General features: G+C 58.8%; 3 protein-coding genes across 9 annotated transcripts; 2 read left to right on the top strand and 1 right to left on the bottom strand.

Moving 5' to 3' along the window:
- Positions 1 to 56: 56 nt before the first annotated feature.
- MZB1 (marginal zone B and B1 cell specific protein) lies at positions 57 to 1,533 on the top strand. The gene is made up of 4 exons (XM_074552137.1): positions 57 to 387; positions 670 to 776; positions 953 to 1,057; positions 1,133 to 1,533. The coding sequence occupies exons 1-4, from the start codon at positions 196 to 198 to the stop codon at positions 1,308 to 1,310; spliced, it is 582 nt and encodes a 193-aa protein (XP_074408238.1). The 5' UTR covers positions 57 to 195; the 3' UTR covers positions 1,311 to 1,533.
- Positions 1,534 to 1,562: 29 nt separating this feature from the next.
- SLC23A1 (solute carrier family 23 member 1) lies at positions 1,563 to 6,476 on the top strand. Of its 6 annotated transcripts, none has more exons than XR_012582789.1 (15): positions 1,563 to 1,733; positions 2,206 to 2,277; positions 2,464 to 2,568; positions 2,657 to 2,814; positions 2,884 to 2,972; positions 3,049 to 3,116; positions 3,599 to 3,780; positions 4,349 to 4,469; positions 4,570 to 4,726; positions 4,884 to 5,031; positions 5,151 to 5,256; positions 5,327 to 5,456; positions 5,615 to 5,758; positions 5,841 to 5,965; positions 6,078 to 6,217. XR_012582789.1 is itself a non-coding variant. In XM_074552131.1 (15 exons), the coding sequence occupies exons 1-15, from the start codon at positions 1,698 to 1,700 to the stop codon at positions 6,314 to 6,316; spliced, it is 1,851 nt and encodes a 616-aa protein (XP_074408232.1). In that variant the 5' UTR covers positions 1,563 to 1,697; the 3' UTR covers positions 6,317 to 6,476. The 6 variants fall into 6 exon arrangements, 5 of the variants coding, with proteins under 5 accessions (XP_074408232.1, XP_074408234.1, XP_074408235.1 ...); XM_074552131.1 differs by having other exon boundaries at positions 5,870 to 5,965; positions 6,078 to 6,476; XM_074552133.1 differs by having other exon boundaries at positions 2,467 to 2,568; positions 5,870 to 5,965; positions 6,078 to 6,476.
- Positions 6,477 to 8,559: 2,083 nt separating this feature from the next.
- On the bottom strand, positions 8,560 to 16,798 carry PAIP2 (poly(A) binding protein interacting protein 2). Of its 2 annotated transcripts, none has more exons than XM_074552200.1 (4): positions 16,640 to 16,798; positions 13,117 to 13,282; positions 10,888 to 11,067; positions 8,560 to 9,687 (listed from the first exon to the last, which is right to left on the bottom strand). In XM_074552200.1, the coding sequence occupies exons 2-4, from the start codon at positions 13,252 to 13,254 to the stop codon at positions 9,622 to 9,624; spliced, it is 384 nt and encodes a 127-aa protein (XP_074408301.1). In that variant the 5' UTR covers positions 13,255 to 13,282; positions 16,640 to 16,798; the 3' UTR covers positions 8,560 to 9,621. The 2 variants fall into 2 exon arrangements, with proteins under 2 accessions (XP_074408301.1, XP_074408299.1); XM_074552198.1 differs by having other exon boundaries at positions 13,117 to 13,276; positions 16,640 to 16,774.
- Positions 16,799 to 17,401: the final 603 nt, after the last annotated feature.

Genomic DNA, 17,401 nt, shown 5'->3' on the forward strand with positions numbered 1-17,401 from the left:
CTGCCCGCGCCTCGGCGCCGCTCGCCAGTCCCGGGGGGTTTGTAGCCCGCCCCGGGGGGGGTTTATAGCCCGCCCCAGGGTTTATAACCCGCCCCGGGGGTTTATAGCCTGCCCCAGGTGTTTGCAGCCCAGTTTGCAGCCCGGACGGGGGGTTCGTAGCCACCCCACGCCTCGTCCCCGTGCTCTCGGAGCAGGATGCGGGCGGCGCTGGCAGCGTGGCTGCTGCTGACCCTGCTGGGGGGGACCGGGGCCGGGGACACGTGCGGGGACCCCCCCGCAGCCCCGTCCCGCTCGGTGCCCGCGCCCCAGCTGAGCCCCGAGGAGCGGCTCTCGCCCCACATGCCCGAATCGCTGCGCTGTGACGCCTGCCACGCCATCGCCTTCCAGGTGGGGAGCGGAGACACGGCGCCCCAAAAGCGGCAGTGAGAATGCTTGTGGGGAGGCTTCAGCCTGGGGAGATGCTGCTGCTCCGCTGGGGAGGCCCCTGACGGAGATTCTCATCGGCACCTTAAAGAAGCCTTTTGGGGCTCCTCAAGGACCCTCTGACCCAGATGTGCTTCCACTGCTGGGGCCTCACAGAAGGGGGTGCAGAGCCCAGCCCTGCCCGGGAGCGGGGTCACGGACAGGCTGCCACCCTCAGTGCCCCGATTCTGCCTTTTCTCACCCCAGATTGAGGAGCAGCTGCGCAAGGCAGAAGGGAAGATGGGCAAGAAGGTTCTGAAGGAGTCGGACTACATAGAGGTGTTGGAGAGGAGCTGCTCACAGGACTGGGAAAGGTGAGCAGGGTGTCCCTGGGATGGGGGTGTTCCTGGGATCAGGGTGATCCCGGCTACAGGCGAGTCCGCAGGGGTCAGAATGTCCCTGAGGATGGCGGTGTCTCAGGGATCTGGTGTCCCCAAGGACAGGGGTGTCCCCAGCGACCACTTTGCCTCCAACCCCCCTCTCCCCGCAGCTACGGGGTGCTGGAGCTGGACGGGGAGAAGCGGCTGTCGGGGCCGGGGCTGCCGAGCCAGCAGTCCCTGAGCGTGATGGTGTCGGGGGGACCGTGGCCGGGCAGGTGAGCGGGGGTTCGGCGGGGCAGGGGGGCCGGGCGGGGTCCCCTCTATCCCGGTGACCCCGCGGCTCCTCGCAGGCTCTCCAAGCTGTGCCTCGGCTACGTGGGCGAGCGGGGCGAGGCGCAGATTTACAGCGCGCACCGGCGGGGCCCGGCAGAGCTGCGGCAGCTGCTGTGCCACGGCGACAACAAGGGACCGTGCGCCGGCCGCAAGGAGCGCCCGGAGCCCCGCAAGGCGCCGCAGAACGAGCTGTAGCCCGCCGTGGTTAATGCTTAATGCCCCGGCGACCTTCGGAGCCGACTTCGTCCCCAGCGGGAGCCGACACGTGCCGGGGTGGGCGCCTCGCCGCTGTCGCCTGTCACCGATGTCGCCGCTGTCGCTCGGTGTCCGCTCGGGCGAGCGGGGAATTACTGTGTAACCCACGGGCTCTAATGTTTCACCGGGCGCTGCTCCGGGCGGGGGCAGCCCCAATTAAAGGAGTTAATGGCTGATCCGTGCCGGGGCTGCGCTCGCCGCTTTCACAACCCCCAGCCAATGGCCGCCCTCCCCCCGCCACCGCCACCGCCCGGCCGGGGACTAAAGTCCTTCCCACGGCCATAAAACCCCCCGAGCAGCGACAGCGCCGCCGGGAAGCGTCCGAGGATGGGGACCCGCTCGGGAGACCTGGCTCAGCCCCAGGTGAATGCAGGCGCCGTCCCTGTCCCATCCCCATCCCTTCCTCGGTGTCATCCCCGGGCGGTGGGGAGGGAGGTGGTGGCAGGACACGCCGACCCAGCGATGGCCAGCTCAGGGTCAGGACGCCCTGCTGGGGCTGCCAAAGGCCAGGGGGAGCCTGGGGACTGCGGTGAATCGCGGGACCGAGGGGACACGCTGGAATGCTGCGGCTGGGACCGGCCGTGCCACCTTTCCCATCACCTGCAGGGGGGGATCCCCCTCCAGACTTTCCAGGAACAAAATACAAGGCAGGGATCGGTGGGTTTGGGAGCCCAGACCCCTCCTGGAGGTCAGAGCGGGCACCGGGTGGGACTGACAGGAAACACGCTGGGCCATGGCCCGGTGTCACCCGCGTCCCTCAGAGCAGAGCCCAGCCCCTCCCCGAGGGACACCCGGGTCCGCACTGACCCAGCTCCTCCCTCGTCCCCACTGCCAGAATGGGAACTTGGCTCTGGGCCCCGCGGGCTCCCCGCACGCCCCTGGGAAGGAGCTGCCTGTGGCGGGCAGGGTGAGTACCGGGCATCCCGTGGGCAGCGCCGCACCCCAAACCCATCTGTGACACACCTGCGGATGGAGCCCGGCCAGCCGGGACCCCTCCCCTCCCCGCGGGCACAGGGGCTCCCATGGGGCAGGGTGGGCTGCCCGTCCCTGCACGCAGCCCCACGGTGAGACGGGCTGAGCTGTGCCCCCCCAGCAGGAGCCCGGGGCAGGCACCAGGCCCCCCCGGCCGGAGGTGGACATGCTCTACAAGATCGAGGACGTGCCCCCCTGGTACCTCTGCATCCTGCTCGGCTTCCAGGTACAGCCTGGCAAGTGTCAGACCCCAAATCCCCGTTCCCCGCGGTGTGGGGCACCCCCAGCCCCGCTGAGCCCCCCTCGCCCCCCAGCACTACCTGACGTGCTTCAGCGGCACCATCGCCGTGCCCTTCTTGCTGGCCGAGAGCCTGTGCGTGGGCAAGGACCAGCTCACCGTCAGCTACCTCATCGGCACCATCTTCACCTGCGTGGGCATCACCACCCTCATCCAGACCACCGTGGGCATCAGGTAGAGCCACAGCCCTGCGGGCCCCGTGCCCAGCCCCGGGCACAGGCATCCATCCCTCTGTCCCCGCAGGCTGCCGCTCTTCCAGGCCAGCGCCCTCGCCTTCCTCGTGCCCGCCAAGTCCATCCTGGCCCTGGACAAGTGGCGATGCCCACCTGAAGGTGAGGGCAGGGGGGTGCAGGGGGTGTCCGGCTGCTCCCCGCCCCCCAGGACCACCTCACCGCCCTCCATCCCCAGAGGAGATCTACGGCAACTGGTCCCTGCCACTCAACACGTCGCACATCTGGCAGCCCCGCATGCGAGAGGTACAGCCTGCCATGATCCTGCCACCACCCTGCACCATCCTGCCACCCCCTGCCACCAACCTGCCATAATCCTCCCTCAATCCTGGCACCAACCTGCCACAATCCTGCCACCATCCTGTCATCATCCTGCCATCATCTTGGCACACCCTGCCACCACCCTGCACCATCCTGCACCACCCTGCCATGATCCTGCCACCTCCCTGCCACCTCCCTGCCACCTCCCTGCCACCATCCTACCATCACCCTGCCACCACCCTGCCACCATCCTACCATCACCCTGCCACCATGCTGCCACCGCCCTGCCACCACCCTGCACCACCCTGACATGATCCTGCCACCTCCCTGCCACCCTCTGCCACCACCCTGCCATCTTCCTGTCACCCTCTGCCACCACCCTGCCACCTCCCTGCCATCATCCTACCACCACCCCGTGGCACCCTGACTCCCCAGCAGGCTGCTGACACTCTCTCCGTGCCCTGCAGATCCAGGGGGCCATCATAGTGTCCAGCCTGGTGGAAGTGCTCATCGGGCTGCTGGGGCTCCCCGGGGCACTGCTCAGCTACATCGGGCCGCTGACCGTCACCCCCACCGTGTCCCTCATCGGACTCTCCGTGTTCCAGGCGGCCGGTGACCGGGCTGGCTCCCACTGGGGCATCTCTGTGCTGTATGGCAGGGGGACACGGGGGACACGGGGACAGGAGGGCAGGGTTGTCCAACACAGAGCCAGGAGGATGTCAGGGGTGTGAGGTGATGATGCCTTGTGAAGGCTGGCCTAGAACAGAGGCTGGACAAAGCTAAAGAATAAAGCAGGGATTTATTAGGAGGCCTCAATGGATGCACCTTGGGCAGCACAAGAGCCCAGCCAGGGCTGCACCCAAGATGAACCAAAACTGGCACAAAATGCACAACTGGGCATGGGGTCTTTCACTTTTATAAGTTTTGGTCAATTAGCATATTGGAGTTAATTGTCCTATTACAGCTCCAGCCTATGCAGTCCCATCTTGTTTATCTCTCCTCAGCCCACGTTGTTTGTGCTCTTGGGTCTGAGATTTGGATCATTTGTCCTTGGTCCCCAGCTGGTGCAGGAACTGTTTTGTCTCCCTGCTCTGTGCAGAGAGCTCGCCATCCCCTAATATGAAGCTCAGAATTACACACTAAAGCAGCACAGAATCTGAAAAATATAAAAGCTGAAACCTGAGGCTTCAGAGGGATCCCATCTGTCTCTCCCCCAGGACCATCTTCCTGATTGTCCTGTTTGCCCAGTACCTGCGGCAGGTCGCCATCTGCCTGCCCGGCTACCGGCGGGGCCGCGGCTTTGTCCTGCTCCGCGTCCAGATCTTCAAGATGTTCCCGGTAGGGGCTGGCTGGGAGCATCCTGGGGCGGCCCCACCTTGCCCCGTTTGGCCCAGGCGGGCTCGGGAGCGGTGCGGGAGGGTGCCGTGTGTGCCCGCAGATCATCCTGGCCGTCATGCTGGTGTGGCTCATCTGCTACGTGCTGACCCGCACCGGAGTGTTCCCCAGCCGGCCCGACGAGTACGGCTACAAGGCCAGGACGGACGCCCGCGGGGAGGTCCTGTCCGTGGCACCCTGGTTCCGCGTCCCCTACCCCTGTGAGTGCCCCGATACCCCCTTGCCCAGGGGATGTGGGACCTGGTCCAGCATCACCGGGGCTGGGAAACACCTGGGGAGGCTCAAAGTGGCACCGGTGAGCACCGGCTGGGGGGTCCTGGGCTGTCCCCAGCCCTGAGCTGCTCTGCCCCCGGGCAGGCCAGTGGGGGCTGCCCACGGTGACCTCCGCAGCCGTGCTGGGCATGTTCAGTGCCACGCTGGCGGGCATCATCGAGTCCATCGGGGACTACTACTCCTGTGCCCGGCTGGCAGGAGCGCCGCCGCCCCCGGTGCACGCCATCAACAGGTACAGCCGGCTGCTCTTCCCTCCACGGCACCTCACTCGCACCGCGGCGTCCCTGGACACCGGTCAGGGATGCTGCAGGTCAGTGGGATGGGCACCAGCCCGGCCGTGTTGTTCCCCAGGGGCATTTTCACCGAGGGCATCTCCTGCATCATCGCGGGGCTCTTGGGAACCGGCAATGGCTCCACGTCCTCCAGCCCCAACATCGGCGTCCTGGGCATCACCAAGGTACCGGGGCGGGTCCCGGCTGGGCCGGGGGGCGCAGGCACCGTCACCGGCTGCCGCTGTCCGTGTGCAGGTGGGGAGCAGGAGGGTGATCCAGTACGGCGCCGGGATCATGCTCCTGCTGGGCACCATCGGCAAGTTCACGGCGCTCTTCGCCTCCCTGCCCGACCCCGTGCTCGGCGGGATGTTCTGCACATTATTCGGTAACTGAATGCCCAAACGCAGCCCTGGGCCACGTCCCCGCAGCCCCGGGGCTGGTGAGCTCGAGGGCGGGTTTGGGGGGAACGGGAGCCCCTCGCACCCACCCGCGGCTGGGGCAGCCCCGGCTCCCCCGCCTGCATCGCCGCGTCTCTGCCGGCAGGAATGATCACGGCCGTCGGCCTCTCCAACCTGCAGTTCGTCGACATGAACTCCTCCCGAAACCTCTTCGTGCTGGGCTTTGCCATGTTTTTCGGGCTGGTGCTGCCGAACTACCTGGATTCCCACCCCGGGGCCATTAACACAGGTACGGCCCGCGGAGAGCCGCGGTTTGGGGAGAGAGGAGCGCACATCTGCCGGGGAGCAGGGGGAAATCCGGCTCCTCACAGCACCCCGGCCCCGTCCCACGCTGCCGCAGGTGTCCCCGAGCTGGACCAGATCCTGACGGTGCTGCTGACCACGGAGATGTTCGTCGGGGGCACTCTTGCCTTCATCCTGGACAACACCATCCCGGGTAACAGGGCACACGGGCGGGCAGGGGGGCAGCGGGGCTGGGGCCGGTTCCTGTCGGTTTAGAGCTGCCGGGGGGGATGGCAGGGCCGGGGGTGACACCGGACACCCCGCAGGGACCCAGGAGGAACGAGGGCTGGTGCAGTGGAAGGCAGGAGCGCACTCGGACAGCTCGAGCAGCGCCAACCTGAGGAGCTACGACTTCCCCTTCGGCATGGGCGCGGTGCGGAGCAGCCGCTGGCTCCGGAGCGTGCCCATCTGCCCGGTGTTCACCGGGTTCCGGGCCCGGCCGGGCGGCAGCGGCTCGGTGGCCGCAGAGGGCCCGGACGGGGGCTCGGTGTGCACCAAGGTCTGAGCCAGGGGCGCTCAGGTCCCGCCCCAGCGCCGGAGGAGCCGAGCCGAGCTCCCGGGGGGCTCTCGGGGTTCGGCAGCGCCCACCAAAGGCACAGCCAAGGCTGCTCGGCTCGATCGAGGGGCTGGGGAAACAAACGCTGCTCCTGGGGACACCCCGAGCTCCGGGGCACAGCCTGGGCACCGCCATCCCGTGCCAGGCTCCACACGAAGCTTCAGCTGCCTGAGACTCGTCCAGCGCTCGCTGGAGCCCCTCAGCCACATCGGAGCCAGCCGGAGCCCCGGGGCACCGACTCCCACCCGGGGCGGCGGATTTTCACCGTGCCGTGCCCTCGGCTCCGGCACGGTGAGCCAGCAGCTGGCACGGGCTCTGCGTGGGGCAGGGTCCAGACCAGCCTTAGGATGCCTAACTTAAGATGACACATTAAATAAGATAATATATTCAAGTGCACGTGTGCCACCAGTGTCTGTGCTGCCTCCTGCACCGTTCCCTCGCCCTTTGTGCACCTTTGACCGTGCTCCTCCTGGCCTCCAGGCACTCAGACACCCTGGAGTCCTTCCAGGTGGGCTCTGCCTGAACCCGGGGCTGTGGGAGAGGCAGCTCAGCACAAACCCTTCCTGGCCCAGGAGCTCTGGAGCGCTGGCCCTGTCCTGGCCGTGCTGGTGACACTGCCCCGATGCCCCAGGCTGCTCTCAGCTGCAGCCACGGAGGTGGCTGACCCACACCACAGCGGGGTCAGGCCAGTCCTTGGCCTGGATTTAGCACCAAAGTTGAGCTGAGGCAACATTGCACAACCCTGTCACGGCCCGGGGTGGCACTGTCACACACTCACTCCCAAACCTGAGCAGGGAGAGAAGTGAGAAAATCTGTTAAAAGTGAAGATGAGGGAAAAAAAACACCCCAAGTTAAAATAACCCCCAAGGGATGCAAATACAATTACTCCCCACCTCCCAGAGCACCAGCCAGGCTCTGAGCCCCTCTTTGGCTGCTGTCCTGGTGCTGAGCAGAGTGTGACAGTGTGTGACACCTCTCTGGCCAGCGGGGTCCCCTCCTATGTCCTTGTCCCCACCCCCTGGGGCAGGAGCAGGACTGAGGGAGCCTGGGGGCAGTGCCAGTGCTGCTGTGCCAGTGCTGCTGTGCCAGCGCTGCTCAGGGCTGGGTGCCACCCCTCTGCTGCAGTCACACCCCAAACCAGCAGGGCAGCATGGACAGGGCAGCTCCTCCCCAGTGAACATCCCAGTGCTATGGGACACAGCAGAGGGATAAACCCAGCTCCAGCAGGGCAGCCACGGCAGTCAGGGCAGCCTGGCTGCTCCATGTGCTGGCTCCTGAATGCTGCACTCAGCTGCCACCACCCCGAGGTGGACAAAGCTCGTGGACAAACACTGCAGCCACGCAGGACTCGCTGGTGGAATTCCCACTGCAGAGAGAAACCAGCTGTGTGTTATTTGCTGACCTTTTCCTTTAGGTGCTCCAGTCTATACTCTCCCCAGGTCAGTGGAAATCCTGGAGAAGTTTAGCCAGCTCTGCGTGTAGGAAGGGAAGGCAGTGCCCAGCACAGGGCTGGGGTAGCTCCATGACCATTCTGCAGAGCAGAGCAGAAGGCGTTGGTGCAGCTCCCCCAGCAGGGAGAGGCTCTCCTGACACAGGGCAGCACCTGCGGGAAGGCCCCGCCTCACCCTACCCGTCCTGCAGAGCTGCAGCTCAGCTGGGCCTCGCTTGAATCCGAGCTTAAAAAGGAGATACTGCGAGGCTGGCCTGTCCTGAGCAGGGTCTGGGCTTGATCCTTGTGGGTCCAAGTCAGGAGATTCCATGAACCAAGAGTGGATGGGGCTGCAGAAGCTGTTGGGCCAGCACTCGACTCCAGCTCTGGGGCTCCAGTGCCAGGCACCAGCAGCACCTTCTGAGGGCCCTCAGCTGCTCCCAGGGCTGCCAGCAGGGACAGCCTGGCAACAGCCACAGGGAAAACGATGGGAGAGCATGGAGGGGGAGGAGAGGAACAAATCCCATCCCTGGAAGCATCCAAGGCCAGGCTGGACAGGGCTTGGAGCAGCCTGGAACAGTGGAAGGCATCCCTGCCCATGGAACTGGGTCTCTCAAGTCTCTTCCAACCCAGAGCAGTCTGATTCCATGAAGAGTTCCAGCTCCAGCCATGATCCTGGGGGTTCCACAGTGCCAGCCCTGTCCTCCACACGCTGCCAAGTGAGTTCCCGTGCCAGATGCCCAGTTATGAGACAGCCACCACATCAGTTCTACTATTATTTATTTTTTTAAATATTTTTGAAAAAATATAATTTTTTTACAATATTTTCAACTTAAACACTATTCACACTGAACACGTATGGCAGCTTAACCTACCCAAATATGAAGTTTAAGAAGCCAAAACTGTTCTAGCTTTATTAAAAGAAAAAAAAACCAACAACCAAAAAACCAAAAAAAAAAAAGAACCCCAAAAAGTCGTTGTGCTGTAGACTATTGTGTAGTGATGATTAAACAAAGCAAGGGAAAAGCACCACTCAAATCACTAATGCTGGGGTTTGCCTGGTTAAATCCAGCTGTGGGGAGTTGGATGCTAAGGGTTCCATAGGCAGTGCTGTGTGGGATGCCTGTTCTTGGCAGGAACTGTGATGGATCTCACACCTCCCTGAACAGCACGGGAAGGGAAGGGAAGGTTTCTAACATGATCACACACTGCAAAGGACAGGGAACTGCTTCCTCCCAAATGCCTGGATGTTAGTTCAGGAGCTGAGATCTACGACTCTGCACAGGTCTGTGAGATTTGGGGTAAGCTCACGCTGCTTCCCAGGATCACGATGTTTTGTAAGGGGGGAAATTAACATTAGTAACAACACTGATACCTCAAAGGAAAGTTAGCTAATTTGCATAACAATCAGATCTCCTCACTTTCACTTGGAAGTTAAGGCATTATCAGGTGCAAGCTAGCACCAGTTAACACATCTTTAGTTAAAAACAGACCATTCACCGCAAATTCCAAGTCCTGTTTAAAAAGTCAGAGTCTGCAGAAGGTTTTATTAACGTGGTACTTTGTCTCAACTTGACTGGTGCTTCTTACCTCACTGCCTCCTTCGCACAGAGCCAGGGCCCAATTGTGTTTCCATTAAACTTTTGACAGATTTACTTAATAACAGTCTCAGCACTTTTATTGAGCATGCAAGACTAACAAAACTTTGGCAATGCATAAGTGTAACACAGTGACAAGAAGAGAGAGCTTTTACAATTAAATCTTCTAATACTGGCTTCACAGTGTGGAAATTGTGCTACATCCACCAAAAGAGGGCCCAGTCTACTCAAATGTTTAAGTACTTCACCCCAGGAACAAACTCCTTTGCGTTTGGATTCAGATTACTCTTGACCTGAGGAAGGGAAGAACAGAAATCGAGGTGAATTGTTATTTTCAGCTTCTATTTTTAAGCTGAAGACAATTAGAGGCAAAGGTTTATGGATTTAGAGGAACAAGCAGGTATATACAACAGGCTTCTTACACTTAGCAGCAGTCAACAGTCCCCAGAAAAGCCCATTCCTCTCCCTCAGTGCTACTCCCTGAGTTGTCCAACCTTCCTTAGCTCCACCTGAAGTTTCAGCTGGATGAGGGCTCAGGGAATAAGCAGCAAACCACAGGCATGCACCAAACACAGCAGCTTCCCCTCATGCTGAAATAGCCTTTTCTCAAGTTGAGCTGTTAAAACGTGCCATGAGGTTTTTAAATTTTGCTTATTTAAGCAAGAGGTGACTTGTTCCAGGAACTTCAGCCACTTCTGGGAATTTCATGTGTATGAACACTGTATTGATTTTTTACATGTCTCTGTCTGTGGCTCCCCTGTCCTGCCCCCTGGCAAGCTGCTGCTGCTCCATGTCCTGCAGTTCAAGGTGGACACCAGCACCTTCAAAAGGAGCTCTTTATCACAAAGAAATGGAGGATTAGGCTTTTCTGATCTCCACTGAGGCTGAAACTGCTGCCTGCAGCTGCTTCAGCTTGGGAAAGTCATGGTCTGCATCTGAATCTCAGAGCAGTTGTGTGACAGGATCATGTGGGGTCTGTGCTCTGTACGAGCAACTGTGGATTCTGTGAGGGCAAAGAAGCACATGCTGCCCTTTCCTTTGGGCTGAGCTCTGCACAGAAGTCAGACAGCAAAAAGAGGGAAACAGTCACAGTTTGGCTGCTTTCCCCTTCCCTAGAATTGTTCCAGGGATCTGCTGTGGCTCTCCCAGTCCCAACCAGACTCTGGGACGGGGCCCAGACCAGCCCAACGTGTCAGTGCTGGCAGATGCCCAGTGACCCTTTCCCAGCCCTGACTCCACTCAGTGCCCTTCTTTCACAACCTCCCACCCACTCCTGCAGTTGTGCCATGGGAAAGGCTCCACGTGGGTATGAAGAAAGCCACCAAACAGGTCACATCCCATAGAGACACCTCCTTCCCACCTACTCTGCACAGCCAGGCAGGGTTTAGCAGGCTCCCTTCTGCTGGAAGGACTTTCTCCTGCCATAAGCAGCAATAACCCCAGCCTTGCACAAAGACTTGAGCTTTAGAAACAGAATGAGAAGCTGAGCTTACCACCAGATCCTCCAGCGATGAGCTGTCACTGATAACAAGGTCATTGAACTGGTCCTGGATTTGATCCATTGTTTGTGGGAGATCACGGGCTGGAATAAACCACTCATGCTCCTCCTCCTCTTCCAGCATCTCCTGGAAACAGCGCTCGATAAATTCTTCCTCCCACAACTCCTCTTCGATCTGTGCAAGGAAAAGAAACTGTTTCAGCAACAGATCCATTGTGGGCTCCTGGGGGGTTCATTCCCAGGTGTGTGCACCCAGTGACCTTCCCAGCTGTCAGCAGCACCCCAGCTCAGCCCATGCAGCAAGGACATCAGTGCTTTGTGCAAGGGATCGGGGCTGCAGCTGAGAGGGAGAGGCAGGAGAACCCCCCAGCCCCAGCTGTTTGGTTTGCTGCTTGTTATGACCTGAAGGAGAAGGAAAATGTAGGTCCCAAGCAAAGATTTCAGCTGTACCAACTAGCCTGGACTGAGCTCGCTGCAAGTATGAGGAAGGGAGCTGTGCCAAGACACAGAGCCAGGAAACACTCCCCAGGAAAGTGTCCTGTGGGACTCCTGGGGAAAAAATAACCCCTGCCTGTCACCTGGAACAGGCAGCCTCTGCTGGCTGCCAGCGTGTGCTCACCCACTGTGCTCTCCTGGGGAACCCCACCTGATGCCAGCAGCTGGGAGGAATGCAGCCCTGCTGTCCTGGGAGCAGCACAAACCAAGCCAGGCAGAACTGGCACTGCAGAGATTAAAGCAGTTTTCCTTGGCTGTTCAGTAAACGAGCTTTGGAGCGAGATCATCCTACAAACTTTCCATGTCCTGAATCAGAGTGTGTAAGAGAGGAAAGCAGGGAAACAGAAGCTGGTGTGAAGGACTGGCCCAGACACAAGGGAATGGAAAATTGATTCAGGACAGATTTAGAAGTTCACTCAGTGGAAGCTCGAACAAGTTTTCCCGTCTACCCCTTTGCTCTGAAATCAAACACCTCCTCAATCCTGGAGTGGAAATTCAGTTACCACAAACACCAAATCAAAAACATTAACACCAGATTATCAGGAGTGCTGTGCAATCTGGGTCCTTGCCCTTGGGGCAAACACACCCACGAGCTCACCTGGTGCTCTGGGGAACGGGGACTCATCCCCACATGCTCAGAGGCACCGCCCAGGCACTGCAGAGGCACCCAGGGCTGACTCAGTGATTCCCCAGAGCAGCACTGCCTCCCTCCTGCTGGGGGCACATGGTCACAGGCTCCTGTTACACAGCAGCTCCAGGGGCTTGGTTACAGGCCTGTAGCCCTACAGGTGCCTCCAGGGCAGCTCCAGCAGTACTAAATAACATTTAATTCCCCAAATGCTGGAAATTTTTATTTTCCAGCTGCAGTTTAACTTGCTCAGGCTCCCAGAGGGCTGTGTCTGCAGCAGCAGGTGACCAGGCTGCCCCATGTCTGAGCATGACCCTTCTCCCCTCAGACTCCCACCTTTCCTCTGCTCTGACAGTGGAATCTGTGCCTGAAAAATCATGGCACAACTACACCCCCTGTATGCTAACTGTGGGACATTTCCCAGGGGGAAAAAGCCACCAAACAGGAAACAATGCACAAGAGAAGAGAGTTTTTGTGAGCAAACCTGGCTCTGAGTGAGCTCAGAGCTGCTGGCACCCTGAGGATCCTGTGCTGGTAACTCAGCACAGGCAGCAGCTATGGAGGGCACAGAGCAAGCTGGGAATGGGAAAGGGGTGTGGAAATATATGGGCTGTCCCCAGAGCAGGAGAGAAAAGGATGACAGAGGAAGGTAAGGCTTCCTTCCCACTGGATAAAAAAGGGAGCTGTAAGACTCAAGTATGAAAATGAGCAGCTGCCACCAGCACCCTGAGGAGCAGCAGGGCTGTTCCCAAGGCAGGCGTGCACCTGGAATTCCCCAGCTCAGCACTGGGGCACTCAGCACGTCCACACACGAACGCTTCCCGGGCCAGCCCTTCCCAAGTGCCACGTACTTCTGTCAGTTCTCTGCTCTCCCCTCCCTCTGCAGAAGCAGGGAATTAATTAATGGATGCATTAGAACGTGCTGCACTTCCTGTATTTTCCACCAGGACTACAGAAGATCAGCAAGGGAGAGCTGTTTGTTCCCCAGGATCACTCCAGAGAGCCCATCTGAAGGAGGGTCAGTGGTGGACCCCAGCTGGGATTTTGTCCCTGGGAAGTGACAAAGGACAGAGGGGCCATGCAAAGCAGGGAGTTACTTGCCTGCCTGTTGAACTCCTCCTCGTTCTCCATCCACATGTACTCAGCAAAGGGGTTGTCATCCTCGTGGGAGTGCCCGTTGATGATCACATCCTCGCTGATGATGCTGGGGCTGGTACTGCTGCGACTCGGGTCCTTCATGGCTGCCACTCCGATCCCAAACCTGCAACTGAGGAGAGCACCATCAAACACCTGCAGGCTCCTCATTCCCTGCTGCCCAGCCCAGCCCAAGGGAGCAGAGGCTGCACCTGCATTCAGGGGCTCCAGGCAGCCCGGCCCTGACTGCAGCACAGCTGTGAGATCACAGCAAGGAGCGGCCTCACAAGCACCGCTCCCATTGTGTGCCGATTCCAGGCACAAATTAATTTCCCAAACTGAACCTCACCCCAGCCAAGCACCACAGCCAATGAAAAGTGACAGGAAAAAACAGTAGGAAACTTGCCAGTAGGAAAATATTGAAACACTCAAAAGGAGAATTTGTTTTCCAGAGCACTTTTCAGTGTTGTGTGTGATGGCACGAGCCAGGTTTCACAGCCCTGTCCTGCTGGGAAACCTTGCAGTGAGCAGAAACCACGAGGAACTGACCCTGCACAGGGCCACCTGGAAATCTGTGTGCTCTGAGGTGACACAACATTGCTGCCCTTCTGTGCCATGCCCAAATAAACAGATCAACACTGGAAAAGCTCAGTATTTGTTGGATACTAACACTGGGAGTATCAATTTTCTTTAAACAGTACACAAAGTGAGGCAATGGCATAAAAAAAGACTTAAAAAAAACCTGACCAAAAAATCCATGACTCAAATCAAATTTTAATGTTTTTCTCATGTTAAAATTCGCAACGAAAGTTGCAGCAAAAGTGAAAATATTTTTATTTTATTAACAAAACTTTGTTGTCTGCATATCAAAGAGTGACTTCAGAGAGGAGGGTGTTAAAATGCAGCCTTGTTGTTATTACAGTACAAGGGCTTATCAACCAGCACCTCACATTTTCTCTTTGCATTCCAGTTGGTTCTGTTATCTAGGGAATTAATGCAAGTTTGGGTTCAAAACTCTTGCTGATACCAGCTAAAAACCTGCCAGATCTGAGTGACCAGTTAAGAAAAGCACAAAGCAGAAGGAACCTGCCTGCCTTGCTGTGTTCCACGTTTCCCTATCAAAGGCAAACCCCAGCACAGAAGTCACTGCAGCTCCCTGGGAAGTGCCACAACTGGGAGCAGATGCCTGTATTCCCCTGGCTATTCCACCAGGGAAAACAGGTTCTTTTTGATGTTCTTTCAACACAAACTTGCTGAGGATTACTGGCAGCATTTACATAAAACAGGAAAGGACGTTGTGTTTAATACCCCGATTCAAGCTTGAAATTGCTTTAAGCCACTTCAGCTGTTCCCAAACCAACACATGGGATGGAGTACAGGAAAAAAAGCCTAAAAAACCAAATTTCCTCCCCCCCCCCCCACTTTTGACTGTCATATCTTTTCACCTTCTCTTTTGTGGAGCTATTCTTGATATTATTATTTTGCTGAAAGTAACTGCCTCAGCAGCGAGGAACTCGGGCAGCTTCTACACAAAGGTGACTGTACCCAGACAAGTCCAGAATGGTAAAAATAATTAAAAAACCAACCCAAACCCAACAAACCAACCCTACTTGTTTGTGTAAAAGCTTGGAAGGGTAATTGGTTGAATCACAGGCCAGCTTTCCCGTTTCTGCAGTGTTCCCACCAGACAGGAGCTCCAGCTTTAGGAGGGAGGGAGGGAAGTGCAGCTTGGACCAAACCAGCTTTGTCCACCAAGGATGATGGGGATGATCTTCCAGGCTCATTTCTCAGCCTGAACATTTGAAGTTTATCTGATGAAGCCCTCAGACCATTCATGCCTTGCCCACACTCACTTTCCCTGCAGGAGCTCTGAGGAAGCCCCAGGCTGGCTCCTCACTCACAGCACCCCTGATTTCATTTTCTGCAGCTTCCAACAGAACAAGCAAACCTTCCAGAACAAATAAACCTTCCCATTTTTCCACTCTGAGACACAGACCAGGTTTCTGTGCTCACGTGTGGGGACAAGCTCAGTCTTGTTCCACCAGTACTGGTACAACCTTTTCAGTCAGGGAATTCTGAGGGGGAGAGCCAAATGCCACCTCAGTCTTGCAAAAAGGCCCAATCCAAGCAGGATGCTGCAGGAAACAAGCCCCAGTGCCAGGCTACACTGCTGCTGGGAATAAAAATAACCCATTTTCCATCTGGGAGTAGGTGGGAAGCAGAGGAGCTCAAAGCTCCTCACTGTAGAAGAGGAAATGTAACACTGGCAGTGCTAAGGAACAGAAAACGGGGAGAATTCTGCCACGGTGACACGCTGTGAGGTTCTGACCCAAGCTCCTCTGGGATTTTGGTGTGGAGTGGGGGTGGTGGAGCAAGCACACTGCAAGTGCATAAGCAAACACATTAATTAAAAACAGGACTTGTATCTTAGGAATGAAGACAGAAATAAAAAATCCTGTAACAACAGGCTTTCAGCTAACCCTGAGCTGTTTTCTGTATGCAGTGTGCAGCTTGCTACTCCAGAACATCACTAAGGCCCAGTAATTCACCCATTTCCCTGAATTTTGCTGCAGTTACAGCCATGAAGAGCCCTTGACCGACCATCATTAAAATTCAAAGCTTTGTGACTGAAGAGGCTGCATTTAAAACCCAGTCACGAAAGAAGATTATCCACTGCCTTCTCCGGAGGTGAGGTCAGGCCTAATTCCATGCAGCAACCACAGCTCCTCACCCGCCACAGGAAAAAAGAGAATTATTAAGTAAAAAAAACTACGATATTTGCTTTAAGCACCCAAAGCTAACACGGTTTTAGTGGGAGCCGAAGATTAAAGGAAGGTGTTTTAGAGCAGCTGGGGCAGAAGTCAGCGACTTGTTTATCAGCCGCTGATTGCCCCTGCGAGTAGGCAGCACCGGCCCAGCTCCTCCTTATCTATCGAGATTAGCACACGGCACTTATCGAGGGAGCTGATTAAAACCGCCTAATAATTATACTCTCCAATAAACAGATTTCTTAATCAAATGCACGCGGGACGCCAGCGCTATCTGATAGAAACGCCTGGGAGGCAGCGCTGGAGGTTACCGAACGCAGCCGCCTCCCCCGCGCGGGGCTCAGCCGGGGCTTGTGGGAGCAGCGCCCCGCCAGGGACGGGGCCCCCGGGCGGCTGGGCGGACCCGCTCCGGGGCCACGTTTCGGCAGCGGCGGGGCCGCGAGCCGGTGTTGTCGGTACCCGGTGCCGGTAACCCCGGGCCCCGCGCTCGGCCCCGCGCGGGCGGTAGGTAACGCGGCAGGGCCGCCGCCCCCCGGCTCCGCTTTGTTCGGCACCAGCCGCCCCCGCAGGCCCCGGATGGCGCCGCAGACAATACCGAGGGGCGGCCCCGCCGCGGGGGGTGGAGGCCGCGGCCCGGCGCCGCCTCAGGGGAGGGGGCGGCGCCCTCGAGCCCCCGCGGCGGCGCCGGCGGTGCGTGCCCGGGGCCGTTCCCCGACTCTCACCTGCGGTGCGCAGAGGAGCCGCCGCTCCGCCGTGACCCGCCCGGACCCCACCGGACCCACCGGCCCCGCTCCGCTCCGCCCGGTCCGCGCTCGGCCCGGCCCGCCCCGCTCCGCCACACACCGCCGGACCTGACGTCACTTCCGCCAACGCCGGGCCCCCGCCGGCTCCGCCCCCCCCCCCCGGAAGCGGCGGCGGCAGGCGCTCGGCAGGCCGCAGCATCGGCGGGGGGGCGGCGCGATGCACACTGGGACGTGTAGTCTTTTTCCCCCACCCTCCTCCCGGCGCGCGGCATGCTGGGAGCTGTAGTCCTGCAAGGCACCTGGCGGCCATTTCGCGTGGCGGCGCGGGGCACGCCGGGAAGCGCAGTCCGGCGGGGCGGCCGCCATCTTGTGGCAGCGGCGGTGAGGGGGCGGGGACCGAACACCCCCGGGGACTCACGGAGGGATCCCCGAAGGGCCCGGGGCTCTCACAGGGGGGTGCCAACACTCCCCGTTACTGGGCACCCCCGAGGCTCCCCCAGCCGCCCTCGGGACAGCGGCTGACCCGGCAGGCGCAGACCCCTCACCTCACTGAGGGAGGGGATAATGGAACACTGAATGAACAACAGTGCTGCTCATAGTAGTGTTTCTGCACGGGCTTGTGCGTTTCACGGCGCTGTATCAGGAAACCGGACATAACAGAGGTTCCTTTCCGAGTACGTGCCGAGGCTTCAGCCCCAGTTACAAAATGGGTTCAAAAAGCCATTTTAATTCTCTTTTGTT

This window comes from Zonotrichia albicollis, chromosome 15 (assembly GCF_047830755.1).
Source record: "Zonotrichia albicollis isolate bZonAlb1 chromosome 15, bZonAlb1.hap1, whole genome shotgun sequence".
Classification (NCBI taxonomy): domain Eukaryota; kingdom Metazoa; phylum Chordata; class Aves; order Passeriformes; family Passerellidae; genus Zonotrichia; species Zonotrichia albicollis.

Coding starts and splice junctions, on each gene's coding strand:
- PAIP2 (XM_074552200.1), bottom strand. CDS start 13,254: ATGAAGGACCCGAGTCGCAGCAGTACCAGCCCCAGCATCATCAGCGAG. Junction 11,068..13,116: donor AGGAGGAGTTCAACAGGCAG/GCAAGTAACTCC, acceptor TTCCTTGCACAG/ATCGAAGAGGAGTTGTGGGA. Junction 9,688..10,887: donor CATCGCTGGAGGATCTGGTG/GTAAGCTCAGCT, acceptor TCCCTTCCTCAG/GTCAAGAGTAATCTGAATCC.
- SLC23A1 (XM_074552131.1), top strand. CDS start 1,698: ATGGGGACCCGCTCGGGAGACCTGGCTCAGCCCCAG. Junction 2,973..3,048: donor GTGGCGATGCCCACCTGAAG/GTGAGGGCAGGG, acceptor CTCCATCCCCAG/AGGAGATCTACGGCAACTGG. Junction 4,727..4,883: donor GTTCCGCGTCCCCTACCCCT/GTGAGTGCCCCG, acceptor GCCCCCGGGCAG/GCCAGTGGGGGCTGCCCACG.
- MZB1 (XM_074552137.1), top strand. CDS start 196: ATGCGGGCGGCGCTGGCAGCGTGGCTGCTGCTGACCCTGCTGGGGGGG. Junction 777..952: donor TGCTCACAGGACTGGGAAAG/GTGAGCAGGGTG, acceptor CTCTCCCCGCAG/CTACGGGGTGCTGGAGCTGG. Junction 1,058..1,132: donor GGGGGACCGTGGCCGGGCAG/GTGAGCGGGGGT, acceptor GGCTCCTCGCAG/GCTCTCCAAGCTGTGCCTCG.